This window comes from Schistocerca piceifrons, chromosome X, assembly GCF_021461385.2.
Source record: "Schistocerca piceifrons isolate TAMUIC-IGC-003096 chromosome X, iqSchPice1.1, whole genome shotgun sequence".
In the NCBI taxonomy this organism is placed as follows: Eukaryota; Metazoa; Arthropoda; class Insecta; order Orthoptera; family Acrididae; genus Schistocerca; species Schistocerca piceifrons.
In genome coordinates this window covers 401,955,406-401,968,552 of record NC_060149.1, presented here as the reverse complement: position 1 = coordinate 401,968,552, position 13,147 = coordinate 401,955,406, and the positions used below count along the sequence as shown (strand labels likewise).

Below are 13,147 nucleotides of genomic sequence, written 5' to 3'. Positions count from 1 at the left end.
TGTCTAGCTATGCTTTAGTTACATCTTCACCCCTTCCTGACCCCAGTCCCAAACCCCTCTCCTTCCCCCCTCCCCTGCAGTTCCCACACCCTCCCCTCTGGGCGCCACTCCCCTCCCCAACCGGAGAAGTGTTCCACTTCTTCGGTGTCTGCCAGTCAAGGGCACCCCTCCAGGGACCCCCTTTCTCGGCACCTTCCAGGCCAAAGGTCTGCTGCCACATGACGACCACGAGAAGCACAGTCTATGGGCCCCCAGATCACTCACTCTCTTTCTGTTCCATATCTTGCTGCAGCTGGTGCCTTTTTGCAGCACAGCCCTCCTCGATCTCAAGCAGAAAAGAAGAAGAAACGTATGTCCCGGGACAAGGAGCCTCTGGTGTCGCCAGAGGTCCCTTCCCCACCTTTGCAACCTGACTCTGACCTGCTGTTCATGGATGACGCCCCCTCCTTGTCAGTGATGGATGGTGACCCGGCAGCATGACTGGCTTTAGCCTGTCCACCCCCCATTTGAATCATCGTTCAGTGATTATCCAATGGAATTGTAATGGATATTACCATCACCTTCTGGAGTTGAAATCCCTTATTTCGTTTTACTCTCTAGCTTGTGTGGTTCTACAGGAATCTCATTTTACTGATGATCACTCACCGTCCGTCCGTGGGTTTTGTGCTTTCTGTCGAAATCGGTTCAGCCCCCTGTGGGCCTCTGGCGGTGTTTGTACGTGGGTCCATACGGACATTGCTAGCATGTGGATTCCTCTTCAAACTACATTGGAAGCGGTTGCTGTTAGGGTCCACCTGGAATCTGGGGTCACAGTTTGCTATCTTTATCTTCCTCCTGACAGGACTCTTACACCTGCTGCCTTAACTGCCCTTCTTCAGCAACTTCCTCCTCCCGTCCTCCTTCTCGGGGATTTTAATGCTCATCATCCCTTGTGGGGCAGTGCATTTCCATCTAATCAGGGTCTTCTCATAGACCAGTTTCTTGCAGACCACGACTTGTGCCTTCTTAATGATGGCTCCCCTACCCATTTCAGTGCCGGTCATGGTACCTTTTCTGCCATTGATCTTTCTCTTTCTTGTCCCTCCCTCCTCCCTTCATTACACTGGTCGCCACACGACGACTTTTGCGATAGTGAGCACTTCCCATTGATTCTCTTGCTTCCTTCCCACTCCCCGATGGACAGGTTACCTCATTGGTCTTGCCAACATGCCGATTGGCCTCTATATATATTGCACAGGTCATTTTTTCTCCCTCTTTGTTGGGTTGTATTGATGACGTCCTACATTACGTGTCTGATGCTATTGTTCGTGCTGTTAGCCTTGCTATCCCATGCTCATCTGGACCATTTCACCTCCGGCAAGTTGTGTGGTGGAGTACAGCCATTGTCATTGCCATCGCCATCCGTGATCGCCATTGAGCTTTGCAACACCTTAAGATGCATCCATCCGCTGCCAATCTTATTAACTTTAAACGCGTTCATGCCGAAGGGCGTTACTTAATCAAACGGAGCAAATGGGTGTGTTGGGAATGCTTTGTTTCTCCCCTCTGTTCTATTGTCCTTATGTCACGGTTATGGGCTACACTTCATTCTTTCCAAGGTTGCCATCGGTAGTCTACCTTGCCGGGCCTTGCCCTCCCGGATGGCCTTTGCACAGACCAGTTGATTCTTGCGGAACATCTTGCGACCCATTTTGCAACAGCATCAGCATCAACCTCCTACCTGGCTGCTTTTCTTCACCAGAAACAGCGGGCTGAGGCTTCCACCTTATGTTTTACCCCTTGTCAGTCAGAATCTTACAACAAACCTTTTACTGAATGGGAACTTCTTTCCCCATTTTCTGCTTCTCATGATACGGCCCCTGGCCCAGACTCCATCCATAACCAATTGGTTCAACATCTCAGCACTCCACAATGACATCTTCTCCTGGTGCCTACCCGTATTCGGCTCCAGGGTGACTTCCCTTTTCAGTGGAGGGATAGCATCGTGGTTCCGGTCCCTAAGACTGGTAAGAACCCCCTGTTTGTCGAAAGCTATCAGCCAATTAGTCTGAGAAACGTTTGCAAGTTACTTGAACGGATGGTAGCCCGTCGGCTCAATTGGGCCCTCGAATCTCAGGATCTATTGTCCTCTTACTATTGTGGCTTCCAAGAGGGACGGTCTCCGAACGATCATTTACTTCGCTTGGAATCTGCAGTTCGGCAGGCTTTTCCCAAGTGCCACCATTTGTTTGCAGTATTTTTCGACCTTCGCAAGACCAATGACGCGTCTTGGCGGCATCATATCTTTCTTATGCTGCATGAGTGGGGTCTTTGGGGCCTCACTCGAGATTTTTATCTGCCAGTTCCTGTTCAATCGGTTGTTCAGGGTTCGGGTTGGTACTGTTTTTAGTTCTCCACAGACCCAGGAGAATGGCATCCTACAGGGTTCTGTATTGAGTGTACTTCTTTTCCTCATTGCTATAGATGGACTTCTGGCCTCTGTCAGTCCTTTGGTCACCCCAGCTCTGTATGTGGATGATTTCTGCATTTGTGTTAGTTCCTCTTCAATGGCCTCTGCAGACCGGCAGCTCCAGGATGCTATACGGTGTGCCTCTTCATGGACCCCCTCACACGGGTTTCAATTCTCTCCTTTAAAATCGCGGGTGGTCCGCTTCTGTCACCGTACTATGATCCACCCCGATCCAGAGCTCTACCTAGATGCACAATGATTACCTGTGGTCCCACAGTTTTGTTTCCTGGGTCTTCTTTTCGACAACAAGCTCGCTTGGCTGTCTCATATCAGTCTTCTGAAGATAGGATGTTTCCGAAAACTCAATGTCCTTCACTTCCTTGCCCATACCTCTTGGGGTGTAGATCGTTCTACTCTTCTCTGCTTTTATCGGGCTTTAGTGCTGTCTCGCTTGGACTATGGTTGTCAAGTTTATGGTTCGACTGTTCCTTCCACACTGCACTTCCTGGATCCAGTCCACCACTGTGGTATCCGTTTGGCCGCCGGTGCCTTCCCTACTAGCCCTTTTGATAGTCTCCTGGTTGAGGCTGGGATTCCCCCCCACTCTTTTCTGTTTGCAGTCCCAGCTTCTGGTTTCTTACACAATCACTCTCCGTTCCTCTCCCACTCATCCTTCCTATTCTATCCTGTTCCCAGACTAAGGACGTCGCCCACCTGATTCCCACCCTCGGGCGAGTTTACCAGTTGGGCTCCGCCTTGCGTCTCTTCTCTGTGATTTTCAGTTTCCGTCTTTGTCCTGTCTCCCACTTCCCCTCCCCAGCACCCTCCCTTGGTTAGTTCCTCAGCCCTGGATTTGGATGGATCCCCGCCGACGTTGGTTGTTTTTTCCGCTGCATTTTATGGGAGTTTCGGGCTGCTGTTGTTTTTTACACCAATGGCTGTAAATCTGCTGATCATGTGGAATATGCCTTCACGTCCTCTGTTGGCATGGAAAATCATCTCCTGCCAACTGCATGTGGGGCGTTTACTGCAGAATTGATGGCAATTTCCCAGGCCCTTACCTTTATTAAACAGTCCCAATTCGACCACGTTTTGTTATGTAAGGACTCAATGAGTGGTTTTCAGGCTGTTGACTGCTGTTTTATGCGCCATCCCTTGGTCTCGACCATCCATGACCATCTTGCTGATCTTCACCATGCTGCTTGTTCCGTTGACTTGCTTTGGGTCCCTGGCCATGTTTGTATCCTAGGTAATGAGCTTGCTGACAGTTTGGCTGGGGGAGCAGTCACTTACCTCCCTTATCTGTCACCCCTCCTGCGGCGAATTTACAGCTTCATATCAAATCCTACTTCGCACAATCATGGACCAACGCTTGGGAGACTATCTCCCTGCCTAATAAACTTCATGTGATTCAGGTGACACCTGTCTCGTGGCGTTCTTCCTTCCGCCTCTCCCGAAAGGACTCGACCAACCTGTTTCGTCTCCGCATCGCCGTACCAGGCTGGCCCATGGTTTTCTTTTGCGTAATGAGCTACCCCCACTTTGTGGTCGTTGGGCCTTCCAGTCAGTAACACACATTTTGGTGGAATGCCCCCTTCTTTTGGCTCTGTGTGCTATTGTTTTCATAATTGACAACACAACTGCACTTTTACATTTTTTACCCTTTTACCTTTTATCGTTATGACTCTTCTGAGATGTAAGTCCATCCGAATGGACCACTGCTGAAACAAGGGACTGATGACCTTGCCGTTTGGTCCCTTCAACCCCAGTCAATCAACCAACCAACCAATCAGGCATCACAGAGACAAAAAAATAGAACATAAAGTCCCCAGAAAAGTTTTTGGAGCAGAACAAACAGATGGTATATGGATGAAGAGAATTGTATGAACACACAGGCAGGCTCACAGACATGATCAGAAAACAGCGACTAACATTCTATGGACACATACATAGAATGAACAACAGAAGACTCACAAAGAGGATTTTTGATGTAGCAAACAGTTCAATCAAAAAACCCAATTGGTTTCAAGAAATAGAAGAAGATCTAATACAATCACGGATCAGTAAATGAATAATCATGTAACATTCAAGTTAACCACTGCTGTGAAGGCAAAAATGTGTAATTTATGGTAACATTTCTTGGCTGTAGGTGCATTAGTAGCACATTAAGAATTATTCACATGCTCTAGGAAGACTTGGTTGAAATTCTCTGTTGCAGTAGTCCCAAATGTTTTGACGTTGTCTTTGATGGTGAGTGTTCATCATAGACAAGGTTATCGTCAGGAATGCCCCAGGGAAGTTTGATAGGTTGTCCCAAGAGGAATTGTTAGGGATATCACAGGAATGATTATGTGAAGCAAGAAAACTTCAAATGAAAAGATGTCCTATTCTGAATGGTTTCCAAGACAAAACACATTTTCTTGATACTATTATTTACTTTCTGTATTATTCAGTACACTTTCATTGTTTACAACATACCACAGTACTGCAGAAGAAGTTGAGAAGAACAGTTTTATATATGACACTTGGTATTATCAGGTCAGGAAACTACCTCAAATTGGCCTACAAGAACTACCTAAGGTACAGTATGAGGTGATATAAGATGACTTAGGCAGAGTGTCTAGTTAGTGTGTTGAATGGCAGTTAGCTCTAAATGTAGAAAAATGTAAGTTAATGGCCGGCCGGAGTGGCCGAGCGGTTCTAGGCGCTACAGTCTCGAACCGCGTGACCGCTACGGTCGCAGGTTCAAATCCTGCCTCGGGCATGGATGTGTGTGTTGTCCTTAGGTTAGTTAGGTTTAAGTAGTTCTAGGGGACTGATGACCTCCGAAGTCAAGTCCCATAGTGCTCAGAGCCATTTTTTGTAAGTTAATGGCAGATGAGTGAGAGAAACAATCTTGTAATGTTTGAGTACAGCATTATTAGTGTACTGCTTGGCACAGTCAAGTCTATTAAATATCTATGGGTGTAATGCTGGGAGATGATATGAAAAGCAACAGGCACATAAGGGTGGTAGTAGGGAAGGCTAATGGTCAATTTCAGTTTATTGGATGAATTTTAAGAAAGTGTTGTTCTTCTCTAAGGGGGAACACACATAGAACATTAGTGCCACTCATTCTCGAGTCCTGCTCAAGTGTTCAGATCTCCACCAGGTTGGATGAAATGAAGATAGCACAGCAACTCAGAGGCAGGCTGCTAGGTTTGTTACTGTTCGGTTCCATCGACATACAAGTATTAAGGATATGTTTCATGAACTCTAGTTGGAATCTCTGGAGGAAAGAGTACTTTCTTTTCTCAGAGCTCTGTTGAGAAAATTTAGAGGACTGGCATTTGAAACTGATTGTAGAATAATTGTACTGCTGCCAATGTGCGTGTCACTTAAGTTTAGCTCAACTGCTAGCAGTGGACAGTATTCTGATAACAGCAGTAGTTGCAGATGGTGTCCACAGGGGGTCGTAAATATCAGCCTTCCATGAGAGGTGCCCACCAACATTCAGTTTCAGAAACTTGACACTTGGCATATTATGTCAAGTTCGAAAGGGAGTGTGCTGCCACCCATAGTAGAATTATCTATCAAAGAACTGAATGCATAGGGTAAGTCCACAGAGGAAGCAATGATGAAAGCTGAGAACCGTGGTGTCCATCACTACAGTGGACTTCTGAGAGCATGCTGAGATAGTGAGGTGAGTACCATCTGCCCAGAGTCCAGGAGAGGCTCTCGAAGCTGGAAGAACTGGCTCATGTATTCTATGTGGCGGAATACTGGTGATACAATTTTATTGTCACTTGTTGTGCGGATGCAAATAGGTACCTTGGAAGTGGCGATCGGTGCCAGCACTGCTATCATTGCCAGGCATCCTGTCATGACTGCGACATGGTGAACTTGTGATGCAGAGGTGTGCAGGGGCCATGTAGGCTGCATGTATGCCCAGGGTTTCCGCGGGATTACCACTCCCTTTTGTGTAGATCTCTGATAGGGCATTCCTCCCCTACCAGGAAGGGACATGAGGCTGCAGCCCATCTCAATGTCCTTGTCAGGTTGCTGGACTGCAGGCGGTGCAACATGCACATCCGTGGGGATGGCGTCTGGTGGTGGCGGTGTAGCAGAGGCACGATTCCCATGTCCCAGACAGCAGCCTCACTGTCAGGTGTCTGGTCACGTGAGGGCAACGATGCTGGAACAGAAGCTGAAGTTATACCACTGTTGGGTGTATTAGGGCCCAAGCATTTTCAGAGCTGGTTTATGTGCCTGCAGCAGGTGACACTGTCAGCCAAAGTAAATCCTGCCATAGCTTGGTCAAGGAGATGGGAGATGGTGGCAGGGATCAATTGTAGTTGTCCATCAGAATGTGTCAGGGACCACACAGGGTCTCAAATGGCGAAATGATGATGGCAAGGGTGCCAAGCAGGTACATGGGTGGACTGAGGTTGTAACAGAGAGAGCTGGGACTGGTGAGGCCATCCATGCAGCTTTTCCGTTGGGGAGGAACTTTCCAGGGGGAGGTTTGATCGGATGTCAGGAATGATGATAAGGTATCTTCCAAAGGATGTTGCTTGCGTGTTGGAACTCTTGACAATCCTCTTGGCTGTGCTATTGGAAGCTGTGTGGAAAAGCGCCGTGTGGCTAATTTGGATGTCTTTTTTTCTCACAAAATTGCATGAACATAGTGGAAGTGAATTGTGGATCATTGTCCAAAACAACCATTTTGGGAAACCCTTCATTAAATGTGTGAAAGAGCACAGATGGTGTGGTCAGAAGATGTGTCAGACATTTTTATGAAATAGAAAAATCTGCTCCCCACATTGACCACTGAAAGTGAGGAGAGCCGAGGAAAGGTCCAATGAAGTTGATGTATATGCAGGACCAAGGCTCTAAGGTGTCAGACTAGGGACAGTAATGGCAAGGAGGAGCTGCCTATTTACTTTGGCATGTAAGACAGGAGGAGACTTAAGGCAGCAATGGCTGCGCCCATGCCATTCCAATAGCTGTTCTGTCATGCGAGGCATTTAGTCGAGATGACACCCCTTTGACCCGCAGGTAGGAGCTGTTGGACCTGTTGCTGGATTGGTGGGATAATTACATGTGTTGAGCCTGCTCCACCTATATGAGGAGGATGCCGTGCAGCAATGAGAGTTGGGCCAACAGTGCCTGAATGTTTGAATTACTGGGTCCCTGATGCCCTTCGGGTCTAGGGGAGACCCGTTCTGCACCATGTGGAGGACTGCTTGAAACGTGGTACCCTTGCTGGTATGTTGTGCGACAAGTTTTACATCGAGAGGTAGGTGAGTGATGGCCTCAGCTGCTCCGGTGCCTGAGTGAAAACTCCTGGCCATTGCCCACTGGTATGTGAGATAGGAGGTCTGCTTGGCGTGTTGTGGCAAAGTTTGGTACCTGATATTGTATGTGTAGGCCAATAGAAGAAGGGCCCACCGCTGAAGGTGCCGCACCATACTGATGGAGATAATAGCCATGGCATTGAACAATGACAGGAGCAGTTTGTGGTCTGTTGGTAGTGTGAAGCAGTGGCCGTAACATAATTTTGGAACTTTCTGACACGAAAGATGATAGCCACGCTTCTTTATCTGTTTGGCTATAATTGCGTTGTGATGTGGACAAAGTTTTCAACACAAACACAATTGGCTGTTCGATGCAGTTGACCATGTGGGTGAGAACTGCTCCCAGACCATAATCCGCTGCGTCCACTGCCAGCACCATGGGTATTGAGGATTTTAAGCCATGAAGCATGTTGGGTGCAGGAGTGATTGTTTGAGAGTCAAGAGAGCCTTGTCACAGTTTGCACTCCATTCCCATTTGGCACTTGTGTGTAGTAGGCAATGTAGTGGTTCTGTGATGGCAGTTGCATGAGTGATAAAATGTCTGTAGTAGTTTAACTGTCCGAGGATGGATTTCAGCTGAGTTGTATTAATTGGAATGGGCAGATGTTGAATGGTGTCAACATATTCTGATGTAGGATTGCCTGAGACCATGAATAGGTATCCTAGATACATGACCTGGGAGACAAAAGACATGCACTTGTCTACGTGACATTTGAGGTTGGCCTCTTGTAGTACTGTGAAGAGGACCTCAAGATTGTCTGCTAATTTCTTGGCACCCTCACTGGTGACTAGTATGTCATACAGATAGTTGACTACTTCAGGAGTGGCTGAATTAGTTGCTTTAAACACCATTGAAATATGATGGGAGCACTAGCAATGCCAAATGGCAGATGATTGTAGTGAAATAGCCCAAAGATGGTGTTGACAACCAAAGTCACCTGGACGCCTCACCCAAAGGGAGTTGTAAGTAGGCTTCCTTAAGCTTGATATTCTTTGTTGTCCACTGGAGTGATGATGCCCACATCTTGGAGCGGGCATAATTCATCGCATAATTTGTCTTTCAGAACAAACAGCACATTGCAGGCTTTGCAGAAGCACGGATGGCTGTGGAAAGGAGGTCAGTACGTGCCTCAAAGTTTGGAACTTGCGCTCCAAAACAGACATGAACTTTTCCGGGAGTCTTGTCATCTAAGACATTGTATTAACTGAGTGGATGGTAGGTTCTGCAATATGGATCTCGAGTTCAAGAACAGAGAATAAGACCATCTCCAGAAGGTTGACATGATGCAGTATGTGTGCTACCTGAATCCATTTCTGAATGATGTGAGAGCGGTATGAGATTGTGGCCCGAAGCTGACCTTTGATATCAATGGTACCATTAATGTAGCTCCACAGATGCTGAACCAGCAACTAGAGAGGTGGGGATCTCGTAGTGGAGTATGTGGACCAGTCAGTGATGGCAGTCAAAGGTCCTGTGTCAATCTGAATTGTGGCTGGATGTCCATTGACTTGAGGGAGAGATGCACGGGCCCGATTGTATGAGGCAATGTAGCCTGAACAAACTCTGTGGTTGGTTGGGAAGTGACATCACCCTCTGATTCACAGTTGATTTCTTCCCAGTCGTTACAGTCCAGACATTTTAGACATTGACTGGCAGACCTCTGTTTGGTATTCCATCTTGCCAGTCATTACACTTTTGCCGCCTGAACTGGTACTGTTGCCACTGATTGTGGGTAAAGCATTGACTAGGGGGCGGGTGTAGGGGGAACATGGGCAATCGGTAGGTTATAAGGTTGCATTTGGACTGGGTCTTGTTTCTGAATCAAGGTGCCTTGCATTTTGGTTATGAACATTGCTGGAGGGTCTTGCAAGGTTGTCGTTGACTGCAGTGATTGTGTTCGAAGGCTGGGATGATAGGGAAGCGTGTTTCCAGAAGGGGATCCTTCCACTTGAGTAAGTCTGCCTGAAGACTGTTATCTGATGCATGGACAATAATCATGCCTCTGACCAACAATGCAGCATAAGACTGTTTATGATTGGGGTTGGCACATTGAAAACGGCAGTCTCTGGAGATGTCCTGCAATTGGACGATCCATTAGCACTTGAAGCTGTACTGAAGAACAGCTTCTGCCGAATGTCTGCTGGCTGTAGTGGACAATGTGGATGCTAAAAAGCTGGGACTCCATGGTCCTTGGTGTGCGGCACATGCTGTGATCTGTGTGCGAATAGTGCATTTTTACTTGATCTACAAGATGGTGGTGGTGGTGGTGGTGGTGGTGGTGGTGCTGCTGCTGCTGCTGCTGCTGCTGCTGATGATGATGGTAAAATTATTGATTTTTGAAATGTACACATTGATGATAAGATGTTATATTTTAATAAGTTATGTAGATCTTCTGTTAGTTCCAAGTTCAGGTGACATTAAACATTGATTTTATATGATTAAAACACTGTTTTTAATAATCTGCAATTTTTCCAGCCCCTGCAACACGGAAACTATCAGTCCTAGAGACAAAATGAATTGGACCTTTTTTTGTAGGAAATTTAAGTTTAAAATCTGGGTTTGAATCCCAGTTCGACACAAAGTTTCATTGGCATTGTTCCATAATATTCAGATAATTGTCCATATCTGCAACTGTTAATACATTTCATGTATTAATGTAGTTTAATTTTATACTGGGAAACATACTGGCTAGGAACTGCAGATTTGGAATTATTCGACAGAAACAAAAAAGTGACCTTTAAATGTCCCGCACTCCCTGACCCCAACACTCACATCCCACCAGTCAGGATTTTTAGTAATTTGTTCATGAGACTCCCACCTAGCACGGTGCAAAAATTTGTGACTACACAATTTTTTTCCACTAATTTTCGTTTGTTGACTGGACTATTAGCCGTGTTAAGTCCTTACACTACTCATTCTCCTATAGGTCTCGTGTAGCTTTCCTTAGGAATATGATTTATCTAGAACATCTTGTGTAACAAATGTTTATGTCAGCTTTTTCAAGTTGGTCAAGTTAAGCCATTATTTCAATGTTAAATTTTTATACTTTCAAATTTCCTTACAAATGTAGGTATAATGTATCTTATTATAGGAATATTTATCCTGAAATTCTATTTCTTTAGTTGCAGGTCCACCAAACACTCTACAGGTAGCAAGTGTGTCAGACACAATGATTGAAGTTACTTGGACTCCACCTAAAGCTGCAAATGGTGAAATAAATAGCTACACTGTGACAGCAGCCCCCAATCACACTTATGCCAGAACCACTCCTGTACAAACAATTCTACTCACATATCAGAGCTCAGTTACAAGTGCCAATATTATTGGCCTGCATCCGGGAACGGAGTACCAAATATCAGTGTCTGCAATCACTGCGGCTGGGACAGGTGTTCCAAAAACACTTACTACCTATACACAAATTGGAGGTAACTTTATCAGATAACAGAATTACTTACTTTCTCCATTAATATCCTTTTTTCATTATTGGCCATTACATATTGTAGGAAGCTATTTAACCATTACTTCTCAGTCAAATTTCAAGAAAGAAAGAAAAAAAAAACCTTTGTTAGACATACATAATAAGAGCTACATATTCCATTTGCTATTAAAATGTAGAAACATTTTGTAGGCTTCAACCTGATTTTCTGGACTTCATTTTTATTTTTTATTTAATTTGAAGTTTATGACTATAGGAAGTTTCTGCAGGTACTACAGCGACTGTGTTGTTAACTTTGCTCATTCAGACTACATTTTCAAGGCTCTTAATGGGCCTTGATTTCTTTATTTCTTTTCTCATACCAAACAAGATGACAAGATTCTTAAACATACGGATGTAGGATGCATAATATTTAAATTCGAATTTCCATCTGATATAAGTTTGTAGGCTTCCATGGCAGTGTCCTTTTAAGTAAACTAATTTTTGGTAATAGGTAATCTCATGGTAAAACATTAAAGCAAAATTATTTTATTCTAATTTCCACTATCCATTCTGGCATAGCTTGAAGCAAACAATAAAATCTGGTAGCTACATGTTTTATTTTAATGAACTGAAATGACAAGAAATGATTTACATTAATGAAAACATCTGCTGGTGTGTTATTTGTAAAACACCACAAATTTTTATTTTATTTGGTGCCAGAGGAACATACTTAAGTGAATTAAAAGGGAGAAAACAGTCTTTCATAAACAGAAACAAAACACACTGAATAGTTGCAAATTTCTATGCAGAGCTGACAGAGCTAAACTGTTACTTACCCGGTGGGGGAAATTAAAGAATGACAGATGTTTGAAAATAGATATCATTTGCTGTATTTGTGCATGTATATTTCATTTCCTTATAGTCTTTGTGGCACACTTTTTGCCAGTGTCTACCAGGGTGCATTACCTAGGCACATGTGGATGGTGGAGATCGGTGACACATTGGACCAGAATTCTGCTGCAGACGGCACTGGCATGTTCTTGATAGAGTTTTCTTTATATGGGGGGGGGGGGGGGGGTCTTCCCCATGTGATCTGGAAAACACACACACAAAAATCATCAACTTCGCTTTTGGTAGGCATTCTTTAGCAGCGAGAAATGTTAAGTCTCTGTATATCTTGAAACATGAGAGAGAGAGAGAGAGAGAGAGAGAGAGAGAGAGAGAGAGAGAGAGAGAGATTGGGATGGGGGGGGGGGGGGAGTGAGTGAATTTTCTTGCAGTCTGTACTATTTTCCCAAATAGGCCACGAAAAGTACTGTACCAGTTTTAAGGTTAACACATAGAGTGATCCATTGCTCCCATTACGTTAATGAATTCCCCGTTTCTTAACACATACTTTGATCTACATCTACATCTACATCTACATTGATACTCCGCAAGCCACCCAACGGTGTGTGGCGGAGGGCACTTTACGTGCCACTGTCATTACCTCCCTTTCCTGTTCCAGTCGCGTATGGTTCGCGGGAAGAACGACTGTCTGAAAGCCTCCGTGCGCGCTCTAATCTCTCTAATTTTACATTCGTGATCTCCTCGGGAAGTATAAGTAGGGGGAAGCAATATATTCGATACCTCATCCAGAAACGCACCCTCTCGAAACCTGGCGAGCAAGCTACACCGCGATGCAGAGCGCCTCTCTTGCAGAGTCTGCCACTTGAGTTTATTAAACATCTCCGTAACGCTATCACGGTTACCAAATAACCCAGTGACGAAACGCGCCGCTCTTCTTTGGATCTTCTCTATCTCCTCCGTCAACCCGACCTGGTACGGATCCCACACTGATGAGCAATACTCAAGTATAGGTCGAACGAGTGTTTTGTAAGCCACCTCCTTTGTTGATGGACTACATTTTCTAAGCACTCTCCCAATGAATCTCAACCTGGTAC

The 13,147-nt window shown here is 45.3% G+C and overlaps 1 protein-coding gene across 2 annotated transcripts in view; it reads left to right on the top strand.

Annotated features, from left to right (window-relative positions):
• Nucleotides 1–13,147, top strand: part of LOC124722057 (putative inactive tyrosine-protein kinase Wsck) — a 207,604-nt gene that overhangs the window by 31,995 nt on the left and 162,462 nt on the right. For both annotated transcript variants that reach the window (XM_047247252.1, XM_047247253.1), the window contains exon 3: nucleotides 10,909–11,211. In XM_047247252.1, the coding sequence (XP_047103208.1) occupies nucleotides 10,909–11,211 (303 nt within the window). The remainder of the gene's footprint in view (nucleotides 1–10,908; nucleotides 11,212–13,147) is intronic.